This window comes from Oryzias melastigma, linkage group LG4, assembly GCF_002922805.2.
Source record: "Oryzias melastigma strain HK-1 linkage group LG4, ASM292280v2, whole genome shotgun sequence".
Classification (NCBI taxonomy): domain Eukaryota; kingdom Metazoa; phylum Chordata; class Actinopteri; order Beloniformes; family Adrianichthyidae; genus Oryzias; species Oryzias melastigma.
The window spans coordinates 26,338,774-26,360,908 of NC_050515.1; the positions used below are offsets into that span (position 1 = coordinate 26,338,774).

The 22,135-nt window shown below is 40.3% G+C and overlaps 1 protein-coding gene across 1 annotated transcript in view; it reads left to right on the forward strand.

Annotated features, from left to right (window-relative positions):
- Window positions 1-22,135, forward strand: part of lpp (LIM domain containing preferred translocation partner in lipoma) — a gene marked incomplete in the record, with an annotated part of 191,134 nt that overhangs the window by 165,400 nt on the left and 3,599 nt on the right. The window contains 2 exon segments of the mRNA XM_024279088.2: window positions 14,124-14,302; window positions 19,685-19,805. Coding sequence (XP_024134856.1) covers window positions 14,124-14,302; window positions 19,685-19,805 — 300 coding nt within the window.

Sequence of the window (22,135 nt, forward strand, 5' to 3'; positions counted from 1 at the left end):
AACTTTGTCATGTTCAACACAAAGAGATGTTCACAAAGATTTTACAACATGAAGTAAAAGTTATCAGATCTAAATGTTGAGCAGTTGTTTTTTGATAAATAATGAATGGTTTTCTGAGCTGATTCTGTTGAACAAATTCAAGGACAATGATTGACTTGGGAAGAAAAGTTGAACATTTAGATTTTTAGCAGATGCTTTTCAGAAACCAGAAAAAAGACATCAATTAGTACATTTTGATTCCTCCAAAAGCGCGTACTGACGAGTTTGTTTCTGCATCACTTGCAGAAAACAGCTTGATGTGCACTTTACCAGTAAAGTCTGAGTCTGACGCTCAAACCAGTGGCAGGCCATCTCCTAAATCATCCCCCTTCAGGAGCACTCACTGTGATTGTAGTTGTCTTGTCTGGAAGTTCTCCAACTCTGATACACGCACTAAAGAGGAATGGGATAATTTAAGAACTTTATTTATGCATTTCATCAGCATAAATGTTCTTCTGGCACAAGATCAAAAGGATTGGGGAAATCTGAATTTCTTAATGAAAGTAATTTCTTCTTCTTTTATTCTCATCCTGAGGGTCATACGCCTCTGTACAGTTAGAGAGCGAACGTGAGAGTTGAGTCTCCGAGGAGAGACGTCAGATCCCAGTGAGGAGGAGGAAAAGTTAGCCTCAAAGTTAGTCTAGGAATGTCTGAGATCTGGGAAAACCAACAGTGGAAAAGCACTGCACATTGTTGTTTTTGTTTGTTTGAAGGATCTTTGACTCCAGCCTGTCACAAAGTTAGTTAGTTTAGCGAATTTCTATCGGTCCAAAATACGTTAAGATAGTGAGGATCAAAAGCAAAGGGTAAAGTGTAAAACATGTTGTTTTATGAGTCTCTCCAAGCTCTTGTTCTTTAGTCTGCATCAAAAACTCCATATACAGTTTTTGTTTTAGGCCTGTGCTTTCTTCTCTCTTTGTGTAAAACATTTTTTCTAGCACCCCGTGGCAGCGTCTTACATTTGATGTAAAATAACTTCAACAGCCGCCTCAGGAAGCTCACTGTGTCCAATCTGCGTAATAGTATGCAAACTCTATTAAGGCTTTTGCCAGGAATTGCAGGAAAACATTCTGCACGCCGATTGCCATCCAGAAAAGTGTAGTGTCAGGTATCAAAGTAGGCGATCAGCAGGACCCTTATCGGTGCTCCCACTTTACATATTCTGTGGAACAATAATGGCATTTGAGAAGGCGGCGTGCATCTCTTCCACGGACAGATTTGCCTCATTCAAAGTGTTTGCCTAGATATTAGTAATTTTTTTGGTAATCTGCAGGAACTCACCAACACCTGTTATCTGCTGGTTCACTTCCTGATTTTTACAGCCTGTTATCAGTCTGTTAACCTGTCTCAGTTACACCGCTGCCCCGCAATCCCACAATCAGCTCTTGTCCGTGACGCCTCCCCATCTGACTTATCGCTGCCTATTTGAATATACAGATGCTGATAAAGCCGCTCAATTAATGTCTGGTTTTGCATGGAGTAGTTCTTCATTTTGTCTCTGCAACAACATCAGAGCATCATTGTTTTGTGTTTTCTTTTTTCCCTCTTTTTCTTGTCTGCTTGATGTGTCCCCCCTGCACACATGATCCAGCTGAGGGTGCAAACCCCGCCACAAGCTGTCTGTCATTGTTTCTGAGAGACAGCGGCTCGTGCTTTAGTGCTGCTAAGTGTTTTCCAAGAAAGCTCAGCTGTGAAAGTGCTGCTGACTGCACAGCCTGTTCTCTGCAGACGGGAACACATAAATCAAGTGGTGCCTGAAAGCACACGGAGCTGCTTAAGGAAGAAGGCTGCAGACAGATCAACTTTTCACAAGATTACCTCCATGTTTTACTTTCCTTTGCTACTTCAGAGATCTCTGCAATGACCACAGCTGCTGGCACTGTTTTACTTTAAGAACAAAAAATCAAAACTTAGAAAAGATTACTAAACCAACACAACAAACCCATAGACAAATTGAAGAAAACACAAAAAATATTGCATCTGACAAATCAGTTTTATATATAAATAAGGTAGAAATAAGTGAAGTAAGTAAAATAAAGGTAAAGTAAAAATGTAAGTAAAGTAAAAAACAGTAAAAAATAAAGGTAAAGTAAAAATAAGTAAGGTAGATAATATAAGTAAGTAAAATTAAATAAAGTATGTAAATGTAAAAGTAAAGTAAGTAAGTAAAGTAAATAAAATACAAGTTAAGTAAAAATATAAAAGGATATAAATATAAAAGTAAAGTAAAAATAAGTAAAGTAAATAAAAATGAAAGTAAATATTCTAATTAAAGTAAAAATAAGCAAAGTAAGTAAAGTCAAAATGAGTAAAAGTAATATAATTAAAAATGAGTTATAACTAAAGTAAAAAATAAGTAAAAATCGTTCATTGCTTATGAGAAACCCTAGAAGTTTTCCTCAGAGGACGTAATGGATCTTTCGCTATAAAAGAGAAAAAGGAAACAGGTGTTGTAGTTACTATGCCTGTTTTTTATTCACCACTTTATTATTTACAAGAAAATAAAACCATTTAAATTGGATTTTGCTTCTCTGTAAAGGAAGCTAACAATTAATCTAAGCTGTCTTTGTTTTGCTTTTAAAGAAGCCTTTAGTGGAAATGTGAAGCTGTAGTTCTTACTATAGGATCACTGCTGTCACCAGCAGAGAATCTATGCAGAGATATATTAAATGTACAACTTTAAACATTTGTTTTATTTTTAAGTCAAAACGAAATAAGAGATGCCTCCATGTCTTAGAAGCACAGTTGTTGAAGTATTATGGTTTTGCAGAAAAGTTGAAGTTCTGCCCTAATTAGTTAAAAAAATGAAATCACAGCACCACATTAACAAAAGAAAGGCCTAAACAAGAAAAAAATAACATGAATATGGGTCAGAGGCCCATTAAAGTGAAGAATTTAACTGAAAAGTAATTCTTGATCAGTGAGTGTGGTTTCACACTCTGCTCCTGCACCACATCTGCTGTCGTTTCACATGTTGTTCTGGATCTACTCTGCATAAATGTGTTCTTTGAAAGCAGTTGGGTTGGTAAAGCTTTGTCTGGTAAAGAGACCGCTCCACGTTTCATGCCCTCCTTTGACTGACCTGCATGGAGTTTGCATGTTCCTCTGCTATCCTGCAGCATCTTTAAATTTAGGATCCTGTTGCAAATATAGTTTTAATTTAAATTGTTTATCGTAAAAAGAAAAAGCAAAAAATAATGATATTATGTTGTAAACTGTTTTTTAGATGTTTTTATTACATCAAAGGAGGTGTTGCTTTGCAGCAGAAATTGCACCTTCTGTGCAGTTTAGACCAAAATGAATCAGTGGAAGTATTGAAGTGAGAGCATTTATCCTAAAAGTGCCGATTTACAAATGAAGGGTAATTTTTTTTGTACGTTCACTTTAGGAAATGTGCCTCCAACCATGAGAGCTCAACAGTTAAGAGTTGAGAGCAACTGGGACTCTCATCTGATAAGTCGGTTGGTCTTTGAAGAGGTTCAGCGCTGAGATTCAGAGTCACTGAGGTTAATTGCTTGAACAGGTTACCATGCCTACTGTCCTTAAATCCGCCGTGTTTCTACAGCAGCCAGTCGCTTGGCTACAGCGTTTCTCAGTTTAGGCCGAGTTCATTTACTTTCCAAAGGCTCTGCAGCTGCTCGCCATTGACAGCCTGCGGCTGCGCGGTTGTGGAAGGACCTGAAACGGTTGTTCTTGCTTTTAATCTCAACACCATCGTGCTCCTTTTCACATGTGAAGCATCCACATTGGTGCAGGTTTTAGAGTAATGTAAGGAGGTTGACATGAGACACACAATATCACGTCTGGGCACATCTTCACGCTAAAAGAGCAGAAATAAAGAAATTGCTTCACAGAAACCGTTATCTGTTCCTGCCTCTTTTGAAAGACTTTCAGAGACCACAAGGTCACAGACACCATCTTGCTTAAATGTAATTATGCGCATTATCGGCTGATGTACCGAGGCTCTGTTATTTAAAATAAATGGGATTTTCTCTCATTGACTGGAAGATTTGAAATCCGCTTTTGTGGAGAAAGAGCAGCGGACAGCAGCCCTGACCTGTCAGCCGCCACAAACTTTATGAGTGGTGAGTTTCTTCATCCGGACTCTTATTGGACTGTCTTGGAAAGCATTGAAGACTTTGCTTTTTTTATTGGCTTTGCTTTTTTTAATTACCTGTGATTAATATTCACATGCGCGTCCATCAGGGCTCTGTGGTGTTGAACTGCTTTCAGGCGATGAAAGACCCCCTCTGCCACTGCAGTCTTGAACTTTATTTCTTAATCTCTTAAATAGTTTTTGTCTGAAATCTGTTTTCAGACTCACAATATATATTTTTTAAAATTAACCTTGTAAAGGGAATGTGGTAAAAGTGTATAGGAGGCCTCCATCAGCCACAGTGAAGATGCACCTCAATTAAAGTAAACCAAGTTTATATCAAAGCCATACTATAAACATCAAACATAACCTTTACAACAAAAGGATCTAAAAACATTAGAGATCAACAGATTCAACCTTGGCCCGAAGAAAATTAGAAACAAATGTTCAGAATGTATATGTATTAGAGCTGTCAGGTGATTAAAATTTTTAATCGCGATTAATCGCATTTTGACCAGAGTTAACTCGTGATTAATCGCAAATTTACATGTGGCCTTTTTTTAAGGAAAAAAATGTGTGGTTCATCGAATTTAGCAGTTCTACATTAATTATGAAAACAAGAATGGCAAAATGAATAGTTTTCATCAGAAATACTTTATTTTGTAACATTGTATTGAGATAAACTTTCTTAACAATAAAAGGCTGTAACATAAAATGCCTAACAAAAGCCCAAGTGCAAGTGAAGGGCATTTTAAATTCAAAACTTCAATCAACGTTCAGTAAAATAAAATAAAAAACATCAAAAATAAAATTTCCATAACACTTTCATGTTCATTTTTTGTCAGGACCAAATCTTTTCCTCCTCTGCTGAACTACAGTAATCAATGAAATAGAGATTAATCATTTCAAATAAACTTTTTTTTTTTTAAAACATTAAAGACTGAGAAAAGCGGGATACTCTGTGGATAGTTTGACAGTCTGTTACTGCCGCCGCGTTCTCTGGCTGCAGCTCGTGCAGCGACGTGTCCAGCGGAGCTCACGCCATGAATATGCCGGCAGACAGACCGCTATGCTGGGGTTGGATCACGCTTAAACCTCCAGAACATTTAAAACGTCCCCCGGTGCTCTTGCTGTTCGGAACGTCGGGGGTCCGCAGCTCTCGGGACGCGGCGCCGGACGCGAGCCCGTACCACCAGACGTGGTACTGGACACGAACCGGAGCCGGGTTAGGGTGCAGGAGCTCTCCAGGTCCTAGCGCCGGCCGGTTTTAGCTCGCAGCTCGGAGGTTGGAGAGCCGCCGGCGATCTAGTAAGAGCAGCCGGTGAGTTAGAGGGGGGACGCCCACGCGCGGTATGAAAAAGCACGTATGAGAAAGTCCACGATTAATGCGTCAAAAAAATGGTCGGCGTCAAAGACACGTCAGATTAATGCGTTTTTAACGCGACAAATCTGACAGCCCTAATATGTATATTTTTTTCCACTATTGATTAAAATAAAAAAACAAATCTTAAGCTTTCTTTTTGCCCTCGCCCACAAAACATAGCGTTTCCAGAGGAAACACTGACAGAAACAGGTAAAAAAACAAAAAAAAGAAAAAGTTTGAATTCTAACATGAAGTCATGAAAGTTTTGAGAATAAATAAAAAAATGTACAAATGTTATACAAAGTTGACCAAAAAAAATGTATCTTTTTGCATTTAGTTTATGCACTTCAATTATTAATGTCATTAAACACAATTTAATATTGGAATGAAAGGAGTAAATAACCTATTTTTTGGACTATAAATCAGTCTTGCAGCAGCCAAATAACAACAAAAAAAAACCTTATAAAGAAGAAAAAAATCACATATAAGTTGGTCTGGAGTATGTCGCACTTTGAGAGAAATTTAGTTTAAAAAATACGTACAAAAAACACATACATTTTGAAATGAAAAATCGCAGTATGCTTATTTAGCTTCATGAAATATAGGAGGAATTTATATTAGCAGAACAAATGAACGTATTTCAAGATAACAATAGTATAAAAAACCTGCTAAGAAATCACATTTTTCACTTCACTTTGGAACAATTCCACCAAGCCCAGCATTAAACAAAGCGGCACATCTTCTTCTACCTTGCTGTTAGTAGTAATTACTGATGCAAACACCTACAGTGCCCTCCAGTGGTTGGTACTATTTTTTTTTTATTTTCACGCATAAGTTGCGGCCAAACTATGCAAAAAACTGTGACTTATACTATGAAAAATACAATAGAAAAGTCAGTTTTCAATGATTATAGAGAAGGTAAAAAAAAAAGTAGAACAACAAGGAGAAAAAGTGCAGGCTCGTTGACGTTCATGAATCAAAAGATCACAAAAACACTTGAACGAGAATAGATCCACAGGAGACTGAACACTGCTGAGCAAAAACAGAAATTTTTAACCAAATTTCTGGATTTTTGTTTTTTTTTTCACCAAATGTTCTGTGGACTGTCTGTAAAGGGATTGATGAGCTAAAGCTCTATGCTGTGCTGTGCTGAGGCACACTAGCATCCTATAAATGAGTCATAAGACTATATAAAAAACATTCTCAACAGCCATTCATACTAGAAGATACTCTTCACAAAGAACCAGGCAGGTGTGGATAGTGTTAATCACTTAAAATGAAATCAATCATTTGCATTTATATGAGTTATCTTTGTGTCATCTTAGTATTTGTTTGATGTCGTGAACAATGTTAGTGTGAAAACTTTAGAATATACATTTCATAGCAATGAATAAGAGTGCTGAAAGCAAGGTCTGAGCTCTGAAGAGCTGAAGGTTTTCATAGATTATATATTTTTTTCAGATTCTTAACAATTTATATCTTTTAAAATTAGAAAGTTACATTTAAAGTTGTAAATAGCACCTGTAGTACTTTATATCTTAATTTGGACCAGCTTTACAGTCACAGTTCCCATTCACACATGGAGACGGACTGGTGGTTACTCCACTACCATAGGCCATAGTCACAACTGCCCTTACGGGAAAGTATTGGCTGCAGGTGAAAAATTGTCAAACTTGTATGGGGTACGCTGGTGACCCAGAGGGAATGTTAAAGCCATAGAGCTCATAGAACCAAGATGTTCATGCACATACCACATACACAACAATGGTACGATCCATTCTCATGATGTCACTTAAGGTTGCCGTACGAACCTCAAGAGAACTGCCAGGCACACCTGCACTCCTCTTAAGATGTAGACGCTCCTCTCTATGACCCTCCACGGCCCTGGACAACCCAGATAACACGTGTGCAGGTGCATATGACTAAAGCAATACATAGCGCCAACCTAAAACCACCAAGGTCAATGTGTGGTTCAGTGTTTTTCCTAAGGACAATCCATCCATCAGAGGTTTATCTCTGCCCATAACTGCCCCACCCATTAATGAGATGCATTTCTTATTAAAGATGGCGAAAAACAGCGAAGTGTTGCTGCTTTTTTTAAATTCAGATCACAAAGGGTTTTTTTTTAGCAGGGATCTGTTTTTTTCCCAGCAGCTGAAAAGTGAAAAAGTTGTTCCAAAGAGTTGGACCCAGCCTGAACACAGCGGTCTTTCAGGACATGATAGTTGTTGTAGAGATTGTCTCGTAGCAAGGTGGGGGGAATGTCAGCCTCAAAACTGAGCCAGCTCAAATGAGGACAAAATAATCAAATGATCCAGATAAGAGAGGGACTTTGCTGGGGGTGTTTCAGCCCCCAGAGGTGACAGGCATGGCTCCAGCTGTAGTGGAGCTGCTGGTGATGGATGTCCTCCACGGCACGTTAAACCAGCGGTGGGATATCCCCAAGACCCCCCCTGAAGCAGCTGGTGTCATCTCATTGAGGTGAAGATCACAGCGTTGGTACTGTTAGTGCTCTAATTGGAGATGACTGCACGCCACTCACACTCCTACTACTCGTCTGTCCAGGTAGTCTGATTTTAAATGTATAGCCAGCATGGTGCGTTCAGGGAACATTCAGGTTCACTGGGGTACAAACCCCCACTTGACTTGTTGTCTGAGGCTCCTGTACACAGATTCCTCTTTTTGCTGACTTTTGTCATGAAAGATTCATGGTCGTCTACATTAGCCTGCAGAGTTCTAATTGAGTTCTGTATATTCAGGCGTGATTAACTCAGTCTAATTCCTCAAAGGAGAGCGCCAATTAGATAGCACTTGCATGAATAGGATTTCACATCTTAGTGTGTCTTCAGACCTGCCAAGACAATTATGCGTGTATAATTGTGTTGTACAGTGAGTGTGAGCTCAAGAAATTCAAATGAGACAATATTTCCTATTACTGACCCTTACTGGAGGATACGCAGCTGTCCTATCCATTATAAGGAAGTCCCTGAATGTTGCTGGAGCGCTCTGTTTGGACAGGAGAAGGGAGTAAGTCCAGAGAACAGGTCCTCCAAACCTTCCTCCCGGTAGGCTCAAGCAGGGGCGAAAATATCTGTGACCCTGTGCTGACCCACCACCATGTCACTCCAACTCATGGCATAAGAGAGCTACTGCCAGAGTCTTTGTCAGTTTCTCTCTGTAACCAGAGCAGGAGACATTGCCCAAAGTCCAGAGGGGTCACATTCTGCTGCGGAGCTGCATTTTTAAGGCGGAGAGGCAGACGGACGGGCCTGCCGGACAGAGAGATCGGGGCTGCCGCCACTGCCACCTTTTTTATTCTGAAGAAAAGCCTGAGCCAGCCACGAGCTGCGTGTCAGCGCTGTCCCTTCATGTTATCACGCAGCTGAAATAAGAAAAAGCTGCAGAGCTGAGCAGAACGGGCCGATGAAAATTTACATCTCCGTGGATTGGAGCCGTTTTTTTAGCTTTGTCGAGAGGTGAAACCTGCCCAGGCGCCGGCTGAAAGGGATCTCATCGGCTGAGGCTGCTCAAAAATCAGGATGGAAGGGTTTGGCAGGAAGCCATCCCATAACGCTCATCCATAACCCTGAGCGAATGCATCTCACTGACAGAGGGGGAGATCCGAGCAGACCCGACTCAAAGGAAGCTGGACATTCCAGGTCAGAGACACGAAGGCTCGGATCACCCGCCCGGACCGTGGCGTGCACTCAGATGAGTGTCACATCTGTGGCTTATTCAGATGATCGTTTTAAGGTCACTGATCTTTTGAGTTAGCACACCATTAGAAGAATCACTTTCCATCGTGTGACCTGCTCACACCCACTGGTAAACAAAACAAAAACAAGCACACCTCAGAGATGTGCACCCAGGAAGAGGAGACACTGGTTTGCCTATAAATGACAGCAGCGTGTGAAGAAGTCAGCTTCAATGGAGGCTCACCACCACGGAGCGGATGGGTGAAATTGTACAGACAGACGGATGAGTCCAGGTGAAAGATGCTGGTCAGTTGAAGATGTTGGCTAAAGGACTGTGGACGGGATGGTGTCAGTGTTTCCTGAGAGCCTCACTGCTCCAGAAGATCTGGTTTCACACAAGCACACACAAACACACCCGAATCTGTGGCCGGAACAGCCCTCCGATCAAGGAAGCGTGGTGCTCCACAGTCCCTCTGAAAATGTGTGCATACTTCAACGAGCTCCAAGCCCCACACAGCCAAAGCTGATTTCTGCTATTTTCCTCTGGCTTACGCCGCTGAGATTTGGCTTAAGAAAGCTATAACTCAGCCTTTAACCCCTGCACGCCGTAAATCTTTGCACTGCTTTGTGAGCCGAGTCAAAGTAGCAACCAATATCTCATAATTACTGTCCTTTTAGGACTTTAATATATTTTTTTGTATGACATAAAATTCCGCTGCTCTTTCTTGGGAATCTATAAGTTCAGAGTCACACAGCAGCATTTAGTGTTTGATAACACTAAAACTGGGTTGTATTTGCCAAATCTGCTGCTGAAAAATGCATGAGCAGAGGCTGGCGCAAAGTCAGCAGCGGCTGAGGTAACAACGTGCTGGAAAAAAAAAAAAACTGTTCACCATCCTCCCTCTTCAACAACTTTTTACTCTTTGTTTCCAAACTAAACCACAGTAAGAATTTTGCATCCACTAAATGTGCCACAGCAGGTTTTATGTAACACTTCATGTTTAAATCCCAACATGAAATATTAAGGTGGATCAGTTTAAAGAATTTTAAAAAAGCTTTCAAAATCCAGAATGAAAGTTTTCTCTTTTTTTCTTTGCAAAGATGTATTTTTTGTTTTAATATTTGTTTTCTAACCCTATAAAAAATGACCAGCGCTGATAGCAACCAAAATAGCAGTAATCCTAATGGCACATCACTGCTTTGTGGCATTAATGTTCAGGTTTTCACCATTCAAACCAGAGGCAGCTCTAGTAGATAACTGACCAAACCATTTTCAGACGATTACCGTAACCATCAACGTCTTTTGTCTTTACTAAACAGACCCTCTGACTTTAAAGAGCTTATACCTGCAGCTGATATCACACAATCAACAAGTGGACTGTACTGTTCTTTTTTGCGTTTTTTTTTTTTTTTTTTTTTTTTTTTTAGCAAATTCACAACCATCCCCCTAGTGGTCGCAAAGCAGATTGCAAGTCTGGGTTTACGGTGAGGTCAAAAAATAGGTCATATTTTTCCAGAAAGTGCGATTTAGTCACATTTAATTTGAAAAAAAGGTCCTTAATTTTGGCTATAGAAGTGTTTATTTTTTTCTAATGTTGCTTCGTTTATTATTCTGATGTTGCGATAATTAGCTGCAGTGTATTACTCATTCACCAGAGTGACTGTAACACAACTCTAAGGAGATCACCAGAGACCAATTTTTATGTATTGTTTTAGTGAAAAACCAGAAATGCATTTTACCAGAAATTTCAGAACAGTTTCAAACTATTATTTGTAACTTTAAAAAGTTGTTTTATTTCACTCTTTTCTATTTGCTAATTCCTTTTACTACTTTATCACTAAGGTAGACCCTAATAAGCTTCCTTTTTTGTCCTGCTTTATTGGCTCATATCAGGCAAAAAGGACAGAAGCTGCTTGTCATGGTTGCTTAAGTCAGCAGACACCTTCCCCCAGGAGAAAGGGGGGGTCACTGTCACTGTTTGAGTCACCGTTCACCAACAAGTCAGAGTCTGTGGTTCAGTCCAGAGGAACCCAGCAGCAGCAGCAGCGCTGCTCAGCCCGTCTTTCATCAGACTCTTGTTAGATGCAGCAGAACTGCCTTCGGTAGGGAGCAGTTAATTCCCACTGCATGTTTTGGCTCTGACCCCCGCATTCTGGGAGCGTTTGGACGACCCGCGCTCACATTCACACAAAATCAGATCATCTGTATATTTGGCTCGCTCTGAAATCGGAGCAGCAGAACGTAAACTGTGCTCAGAGGTTCCGAATTGTGGCGGTTCCTGCCTGTGCGATCGCAGCAGATACATGTGTCGATGACATCCACAGTTTCAGGAGATCCAGTTTTTTAATCCGTAAGCAAATATCAGAGATCTGTTTTTGAACATTTTAAACTCATTTATTTGCTGGTGTGAGAGTTTCTTATGAAGCCTTTGAGAGTTTTTTATGTGAAGATTCGACTCTTTTCAATATTTTTTAATTTCTTAAAACCCTACAGTGCTGATTAATTGAGTCCTAATTCAGTTTTTCTGTTTTAGTTTTCTTTGAAAAAGAGAAGTGAATTTTTAACGTAGTTCTTTGATTTATTCTTGTTTCATTTGCTTTTTATTACCAGAAGAACCCAGGATTTGATCTGCATGGCTCTTCGTTATCCAAAGCTCAGCCTTTCAACTTTGTTAAATGTTTTGTTTTCCATTGACCTCCTCTTCCTCCCGGTGTTGAACTATGTTTGGAAGCACGTTACTAAACAGCAGAAAGCCGGCCGATCCGGAGCAATGATGTTGAGATGTTTTGGTGCTTTGAGAGCACTTTGTAGGAAAAGGAAACCATTTTAAAATAGGAAAAGCGGGCCGCTGTTGACTTTAGCGCGCTCCGCTCACCCTTCGGTTCAGCAGGAGGCTGTCTGACCTAAATTCACTTTACCTCATCTGCCTAGACATTTGTTTAGCCTTCTGGGCAAACACTTAGAGAAATGTATGAGGAAGAGAGGGGGGTGGGGGGATACATATGCTTGAATACATCACATTTAGTCAAGGGAGAAGCAGAAACGCGGACATGTGCAGACATAGACAGCCCTCTAGTGGCAAACGGCAAAGAGCCTGGATGTTTGACAGAGAGGGCATTTCTGCAGAGCGTCTTCAACAAAGAAATAAAAGCAACTCATCATTAAGAAAGCAGATCCTGTGTACATTTGCTGTTCTGACATCTGACCCAGGTTCCTCTGAAAGGGAAAACAAATGTTACCTAATCCCAAATAAAGTGAGTCAGGAATGCAAAACCCGCTGAAGCCGGGCAGAACGAATTAATTGAGGTCACGGAATCTCACCATCAGAGAAAGAAGAGAGAATTTTTTGTCTTTTGAGTACTATACTCATTACAGTGGCCCGGAGGAGCTGTGTGCTGTGAAATCATATGCTCTACTTAAGCTAAACAAGGGCAAGGTATTCCCACATGAAGGCCGGATGAGAATAAGTAAGTAGAAATGCAAACAGATGAGTTGAGGATGGTTTAGTGTTTTTGGCCCTGGTATCTCACTCACATTCTGTGGTTGCAAATATGCCCCCCCCCCCTTTACCTCCCTCCCGTGTATGTGTGTGTTTGCGTGTGTGTGAGGCGAGCCTCAAGGGTTCAGTGCAGCGAGCTCATTAAAGGCTTTATTCCACTTCCAGGATCACGCAGTATTGCAATATGGACATTGTTTACACACAAATGTTGCCCTGGGAATAATGTTTATTTCTATTACTGTCTTGGAAGGGGTGTGGGGGGGGTGGATGGCAGAGCTTGTCGGCACACATTGCTTTTCATGAAATACTGCCTCTCCAGGAGTGCTTTGAAGAAACAGCCGTTTTTCAAAGCACTTTTTTCCAGCCCGCAGTCGTACATCAGCCGCGCACCTCGTTGCCCTCTCGCCCCGCAGGGCTGCGCCGGCGTGTTTGTGGAGATCATGTCAGGAGCAGTTTTACAGAGCAGATTCAGTGACCCTCATCCTGTAGAAGGCTTCCGCGCTCATTAGCAATGTAAATATAAATGTCAGCGCGCGTGCGGCGCGGCCAGGCGGGGGCTGGCTGGGGGTTTTTTACCTCAGCCGAGCGGTCACATAAGTGTCATTTTAAACGGCAGGGCCCGCTGGTGCATCTGCGAGGCAGCGGATGACGCAGCGCAGTGTTGCTACACACCCCAAGCTGTGTTTGGAAACACTGAGGCAGCTTGCTACTACAGCGGGGGCCGATGGGAGCAGCTGAACCGTGCACTCTTTAGACCAGCCAAGTGCAGAAAGACAGAGAGGAAAGGAGGGGAGGGGGGGCTGGACAATCCAGGAAATGCCTGAGCGAGAAGAAGCAGCAGCAGCAGTAGCGGGGCCCATCGGCCCGCACACAGCCTCATCAGGCCCCACATTGATCACCCCCACATGATATATCCATCCCCCTGTAATTGCATGGCTGCTTAGAGGGGCGGTCGTTATTTATGAAATATTGAAATAACAAACGGCGTCTCTCCGCAGATATTAGGATGAAAGATGCCTCTGATAAGTCAGAGGCAGAGAGCCGCCACGTCCCCCGTGGGCCGCCTGCCCAGTCGCCTGGCTGCAGAAAACCTGCAGTCATCACAAAGGGGAAATATTTACTGCACACACTCTTGCGTAAGGCAGGATGGAGTGTGGGAGAGGGCAGCAGAAAAATGACAGTGTTTGTGTTTGGAAGGGAGTGCTAATCAGATTCTTTCAGCTCCAGAGGCATTCGAGGACAGCTGAGCCGAGGAGCCTCGGTGTGGATTTGTTTGTTGCACAGGAGCAAACAGGAGCGCACGGAGCGCAACACTTGCCAAAGCAAAATCACTCACATGAGAGACAACTAGTGGAAATGTGTTAGGAAACCTAGTAAACAGGAAGCGGGTCGCCATTAGTTTTGTTGAGTAATCTTGTTTGTGTCCGCAGAACACGCTGGAGACCTGCAGCATCTGCAGTAACCCCATCATGGAGCGCATCCTGAGGGCCACGGGGAAGGCCTACCACCCTCACTGCTTCATCTGCGTGGTGTGTCACCGCAGCCTGGATGGCATCCCTTTCACCGTGGACGCCTCCAACCAAATCCACTGCATCGAGGACTTCCACAAGTACGACCTTTCACCTTTTAGAGATTTGCTTTCACTCTGGAAACGTTTTAGTTCTGGGAAAATCTTTGCTCCTGCATTACCCATAATGCCCCTGAGCCCATATTTCAGATACAGCAATAAATACAAAAAAAAGCCAGCATGACTCTAGGTTCAGGTTTACGTGCATTCACACTGAAATATATCCAAGGTACCACTTTATTTTCAACCGATTACAAATCTAAACCGCACCAGGGTTCACTTGCCAGCAGAGAGCTTCATTTGTGAGCGTTTACAGATGAAATTAAACTACCAGAGAAAAGACTGTGGTGAAAAGACTGTGGTTCAGGATCATTGTTGTTTTGATTACTAAACCCATCTACAGTGGAGAAAATAAGCATTTGTGTCCTTGCTGATGTGTAGGTTTGCCCAGTTAAAAAGAAACCTTAATGCTTAATTTGGACAGTGAGAGATATAAAATCTCAAAGAAAATCCAGAAGTTCACAGTAAAGAATTTATGTACATTTATTTATATTTTATTGAGAGAAATAAGTAAGTCATCCCTTTGCAACCATTAAAAGTTCTGGTTCACACAGACCAGGTAGACCCTCCTGATCAACCTGTCACCTGAATTGAAGACACCTGTTTGAACTCATCACCTGTATAAGAGACACCTGTCCACAGAATCAGTCAGACTCCAGACTCTCCAACATGGAACGACTAAAGAGCTTTCAGTGGACTTAAGGGAAAAGATTGTAGACCTGCACAAAACCCAAATGGACCACAAAACCATCAGCAACAAACTGGGGGTTAAAGGTCACAACTGTTGGTGACCGTCAATGCACCTGTAGGTCTGGAGCTCAAAACCAAATCTCACCTGGTGGGGTTTCCACGGTCATGACAACAGTAAGAAAATGGTCTAAAACAACACGGCAGGAGTAAGCTGATTATCTCAAAGCAGCTGGAAACACAGTCACCAAGAAAACCATTGATAATGGTGTCCAAACTTTTCCAAAGAGGGCCAGATTCTGTAAGATGGAAATGTGTGAGGGCCAACCCATTTAAATTACATTGTTTTAGCTATCTTAATAACGCTGCATTTAAATGAACTATTTAATGAACATGTTATTGCAATTGCACACTTTCCCTTTCTTACCATAAACAAACACATCTGATTTTTTTTTAAATCAAAATCCCTGTCAATATGCCAATTTTCACACTGTTTATTCCCAGTTAGCAAGCGGTAGATGGTGTGTCTCATCTATTAGCACCTCTTCAGTAATATCTTCTGTGCTCTGTGCAAAGCCCCCCTGCTTAAGAAGGCACATGTGCAGACCCGACGGAAGTTTGTCAATGAACACCTTCATGATCTACAGTGATTGGGAGAAGATTCTGTGATCAGATCAGACCAACATGGAGCGCTTTGGCATCAACTCAGCCTGTGTTTGGAAGAAGAGAAATTCTGCCCATAACCCCAAGAACACCATCCCCACTTTCAAGCACGGAGGTGGAAGCATTATGATTTAGGGGTGTTTGTCAGCACAGGGCTTTCAGTGTGTCAATGGAAGAATGAACAGAGCCTTGTACCACCAAATCCTGAGTGAGTGGTCTAGTCAGTCTGTGGCCTCAATCCTATAGAAAACCTATAGAAAGAGCTGAAAGAGTTACCAAGCAACATTTACCAAATCCTAATGATTTAGAAATCATTTGTTAAGAAGAGTGAACCAGAATTCCTTCAGATATGTGCAGAAGACGATTTATCAACTGCATGAAATGTCTGACCTCTGCACTTACTAATACGGATTTTTCAACAAAGTATTAAGTATTCCCACCATGATGGTTCAAATACTTATATCCCAACAATAAAAAACAAATCATTTTATATTAATTCTTTAAAGTTAATTTCCTTTGTCATTTTTATATCTCTCACTGTTTTATTGGACCTGACATTAAGTGTGCAAACCTATAAAATCAGCAAGAGATCAAATAATCATTTCCTCCCCTGCAGTTGGACCGTCCCACACTCGGACTGCATGCAGTCAGAGGTTAACTCTTCAACACTGGAGCTTTAGCTACCTTTTTTGACTCTTCAACCATCAAGTAAAAAAATTCCAGCAGACTCTTGCTAACTCGATTGACAGAAAACCACCTGATTCTGTCATGGAGAAAAGCAGAATTTTTGCCGGTTTTCATCCTGTAACTATTAGCTAATTCACGCTGGTTGCATAAATGGTTGAAGAATTATGGTATGTCAAGAGTCGAAGAGTTCTGAGTGTGCCGCCTGCGACGGCTCCTTTTTTAAAGGGTTATACTGCAGTTTAAATCATAATGTTTTACCAAAACTCTCTTCATTTTAAATGGAAGTAATGCTTATTTCAACTGGAATGTGTGCAGTTTTGATGAGATATTCTGCATCACTGAGTCATTGTCGTGAAGCTGTGAGATGAAAATGTCAGTCTCACTCTGACCTGCTGATAAGAAAATGCTGACTGGATCTGACCATTTTTTTGCACATATACAGTCATATATTTCTAGTCAGACATACAACGGACATATTGTCTTTGTTTGGACCAGAAGAGGAAGTGTTTTTCACACCGGACATCAGCAGACATCTGCAGGTTCTTCACCTGACTGGCTGTGGAAGAGATGTTCTCACAGTTAGAAACTGCAGAGCGACACCTGAGAACTAGCAATACTTTATCTGAGGCTGCACGCTTATCGCAAAGACGTCATCACTTCTCCTTAACTTAGTGTGCAAAAGTAACAGTAAAGTCAAAGCTACGCGTTCATATATCTGTAATTTTAGATAAAATCCAGCATTTAGGACGCCGAAGATCGAAGTGTCCCCCTAAGTGAAAACTAAAAATTGTTCCAACATAAAGCACAGAAGATTGCTCAAGAGTCTGCAGGCAGTGAGGGAGAAAACAGAAGTGTTTCCCTGACTATAAATTCGTCTTTTTTTATCTGAGTCTCACTGATACAGGATCTTTGGGCTTCCCTTGCGGGAAATACTGTGAGAATTTCATAACTGCAGTGACCTCAGGATGCAGAACGTGAAGTTTTGATGGTGCATTCCCGTCATCGTATCACAGTTTGCTGTTGCACAACTGCCATCTTACCAGAAACGCAGTTCTCCTGACCAGAAGGGAAACGCACCAACAGCTTGTTAATTAAGCGAGCGGCTTTCAGTCGCCAGGCTGCTGTCTAATGTCGCATGGGGAGCGTGACCGCAGCCGCCCAGCCCTCTGTGTCGAGGAATGGTTGAGGCCGGCCGGGTTGGAGCTAATATTGAAAGCCGCACAAACCTTTCACTTCCTGCTTCCAAGCAGCTGGATGAGGAAGGGTTACCCTCCACAAAGCTATTGTTAGAAGAACCTCTTCCTGTTCCCGTTCCAGAGTTTCTGGATCAAAGTCTTCTGGAAAAGTCCTGGCCAGAGTCCCTCATTTAACTGTAATAAATGCTCCGCTATATTTAGAGGTTTTCTGAATCACTCCTGCTGTAGCATCTGATTAATTGTATCATTAAAGCAGAAAAACGGATGAACTGAGCTGTTTTTGTAGAAGCAATTGAGGTCCCTTTTTTAAATATTGCTTTGCTTGTTTAGCGAAGGACCTTGACTTTACAGCTCTGTCCTGAGCCCAATATATCACATTTATCTACAGTCCACAGAGCCTGAATCTGATACTTATGTCGTATCCTGGAACTGTTTTCTCTAGTTTTCTTTAATCTGAGGATTGTTACGGGCAGAAACAAGATTCTAAAAAGAGGAATGTTAAATTTAGATGTCAGAAGTTCAGAACACATTTAGGAGAACTGTTAAAAATAATCACTTTCCCAAAAAACTTTAGAAATCTAACAATGATTTTGCAATTAAAGGGGAAATGTATTTTGAGAAAATGTATTAGTATAAATAAGCAGGTGTTTGATTTTAAAAGAGGCAAAAATAATCACATTTGGACTTTACTTCGGGGAACTATAGAATTATAACAAATGCTTTAAAAATCTTATGTGGAAACTCCAATATTAGGATCTCTTAAAAAAATATCCAAATTTGGACCATAAAAAAAGTAAAAGGCGCTTTGTAAGTTTACACCATGGTATGAAAAGTCACATTTTAAGCACATTTTTTTTATTCTGACCTTTGCTGGAACTTCAAGAAAATTTTACTTTTGAAACTGTAAATGTTCCAAACATAAAAAAAACTATAAAAAAAATCAGTCTATTGTGAAAATGATGTAATTGTAATTGCCAAATCCTATTATTTTTCAAGAGTGTTGATATTGTTTGCATTATATTATTAATATTATATGATGAACTTTAAAATAAAAAAATATAACTTTCAGAACTCTGTGAAAATTCTTGTATTATATTTGGCAATTCCTACTTTTATTTGCTAAAAGAAGAATCAAGACTCTGAAGAGGACTTTTTAAATGTATTTGTTAACAAGTCCAGAACAAATGTATGGGAAATGTTTAAAAAAAAAAGTTTTCAAAAAAATGTAGAACTCTAACAATAATTCCGCAATTAAAGGGTAAATGTATTTTGAGTAAATTGTCATAATTTATAGCTTTAAATGAGCAGGTCTTTATTTTTCAAAGAGGCCAAAATGGTCACATTTTGACTTTTCTTTAGATTAATTTAAAAGTATAACAATTACGTTTAAAATGAAATGGGGAAACTCAAACATTAGGATCTCTTTAAACATCTGTTATAAAATATTTTAAAAAATTGGGACCTTAAAAAAAGTTAATAGGTGCTTTTTGAGTTAACGCCATGAAATGACAGGTCAAGTTTTAAGTACATTTTCTCTAAATTCTGAATTTGTTGGAACTCCAAGAACATATCACTTTTGAAACTGTAAAAAAAAATGTTCCAAATTAAAAAAATCTAATTTGCGAATGATTTGATTGTAAATGCCAAAACATTTTTCATACTTTTTTAAACATTTGATTTTTTTAATATATTGTCAGAATCCTATGATGATCTTTAAAAAAATATTTTACAATTAAAAAAAAAAAAAAGAAATTTAAGATTGCTATTTCTATTTGTTATAAACAGAATTAAGACTAAGAAAGAAATGTTAAATTTAGTTTTTAAGAAATTCTGAAAAACTGTTAAAAATGTTTTCAAGTTTTCTTGAATTTTGACTTTTTTCTTCAAATTATGTTGTTAAAATTCTGCTGTGGAACTTGAGAACTCTGATGCTAGATAATTAATTCTGGGGGTTATTCCCTTAAATTATACTTAGAATTTTAAAAAATTTACACTTTTTTATTCCACCAGGATATTGTAAGATGTGTTTTATTTTTTGTAAACTGTCAAAATGTAGATATTTTTAATCTTAACATGTTTTTTTTAATTGCATGTAGTTTGAGGGGTTTCTGCTTCCTGTTGTTCCTCACAGGAAGTTTGCCCCCCGCTGCTGCGTGTGCTCTGAGCCCATAATGCCGGCGCCGGGTCAGGAGGAGACCGTTCGCATCGTGGCCCTGGACCGTGACTTCCACGTGCAGTGTTACCGCTGCGAGGTGAGCACGCTCCGTGTGATGGAGCCCACGCCCCGGTCACCGCCCTCCAGCGGTATTAAACAATAGATAAGGAGAACGTGCTGCTGAAACATCATGAGGTCGACTAAAGGAGAAGTAAAGAGTCACGTTGTAGGAAAGCAGCACGGAGCGTTCACAGACACAGAGGTCAGAGAAAAGCAAAGCAGATTATTCAGCTGAAGGAGCTCAGCAAGACAGAAGTTTGTCATCAAGGATCAGGAGCAGCGTGAGAGTTTAAGTCAAAAGAGGAACATCACGTCTACGTAGGGGAAATAAATGAAAGTGTTACTTTTTTGGAAAATATATTCAGATTTATTCAACTTTCAGCAGATGTTTGGACTCTCCGATGGAAAAAATCGGTTAAAAGCAGCAACAAATGCAGATCGGCAGGCATCACTCTAGGAAAAATGAGGAGGATTTCCTAATCCCAGACTCACCTCAGAAGCTGCACGCTGAAACCTCACAGTCCTCTGACCTGAATGTCGTTCAGCCCGGCTTCACACCGTATGCACGCCTTTCACGGAGCGGCATTCATCCACGCTCTCATGGCAACCGCTCCGAGTCCTCATACGGGCGTCACACCGCAGCCGCTCACCTTCATGAGCTTCTGAGTCACGACTGTTTTTTAGACTCGGGTTGAAATCGAAGACGCGAGCTCGGCAAAATGTTACATTGACCTCAAGTCAACAGAACGGCTGTCACTGTAGATCTGACAAACAGGAAAAAGAGCAAAAACAGTCGATGGAAAACAGAGAAGATCAAAGAGAAGGTGAAGCTCTTTCTGAGCACAGTGACACAACCTGGCTACACAAACGCTGTCGCCAAACTTCATGATTGAAGCTTTGTTTATTCTTAATCAGAAAGATCAAATACAAAAAGATCTTCTTCGAAGGGTAAATTATTGTGAGAAATGCTCTGAAAATACTGAAGAAGGCTTTTCTTTTTCATCAGAAACTTTCTGTTCTTACTTCCATCACTAAACTCAAGGTTAAAGAAGTTGGCTTTTTTATCGTCTTAGTTAGATAACATTTCTTGATTCTTTTGTTTGTAAAACTTGACAATAAAAGTAATTTCCTCCCTGCATGTTTTTTGTTCACAGTTGTCATAATTAGGGATGTCCCAATCAGGTTTTTTTCTCTGATATGATTCCAAATTCATGTAATTTCGTCCAGACCAAATCCTGATCCAATACTTTTTAACACAATTAAAACTGAAATCATTTAATAAACAGATCCAGGTTTTCCAACACTCAGAGCACTCAGAGCACTTATTTGAAGTACCTTAAACATTTAAGTGAAAATAGTGCGACAATCAACTGTAAAATAAATGTCTGTCACCTAATAACAGGTGATCATTAGTCATGTGAGAAAGTTTGGTGACTGTTGCTTTAGTATCTTTATTCAACATTTTTGATCAGATATGATTCACATCTCTATTAGAAAGTCTTAAAATAAAAGATTGCTTTCTTCTTAAATCATTGCAGTAGCATAAATATAATGATTATTAATCATAATGGAACTATTTATTAGCTTTGGTTAGTTTTCAGACTTTGTTTATCGATTTATTTTATCACTTTATCACATGCCTTTTCTCTCTTTAAAAGGAAACAAAACTCGATCTTCTATGTTGTTTTTTGAGCTATGACAAAATGTAAGAAACGCTTGCAGATTTAAACGTTTAAAAAAAAAAAAAAAACTGGAAGTCCAAATATTTCGCTAATTTTACCAAGAGGACGTGGTGGCAGACAAGATGGCAGCTGAAGATCATTAGGCGGAAGTGGAAATTCCTCAAGATTTCAGAGTTGTAGCTACTTTTATAAAAACTTCTTTGGTGTTCAGGGTTAGCTTAATATGTGTCAAAAGAGTTACCCTCTTTATTAAAGGATATTAGCAAAAATGTTAAGATTGGTAAAAGTGTTAAGACTTTTACATTTTACCTTTAGCTTCAGCCCAGTGTTTACGCAGTTATCTTTAACCCTTTACGCGGTCAACGTGAATCAGCTGATTCTGTCATGGAGAAAAGCGGCTTGGCGCCGGTGTAGGTACCATATATGCTCTGCCTGCAAGATCGTCTCGGGGGCTTGTGACTAGTGATGACATCACATTAAAATAACGCCAGATAGTCAAACGACTTAGTGTCGAGATCTGCTCGGGCAATTATTTATTATTTTGGCATTGACAGCTCCTTCACTAACGTCTGCTCTCCTCAGTGTTTGTCAGTGAGCAGAAAGTGAGCTGCATATTCTAGCGGGACTTCCTCCGGTCTGTGCAGCCAAAAAGAAGTTCAACACTGGCAGGGTGTATTTTGAAAAA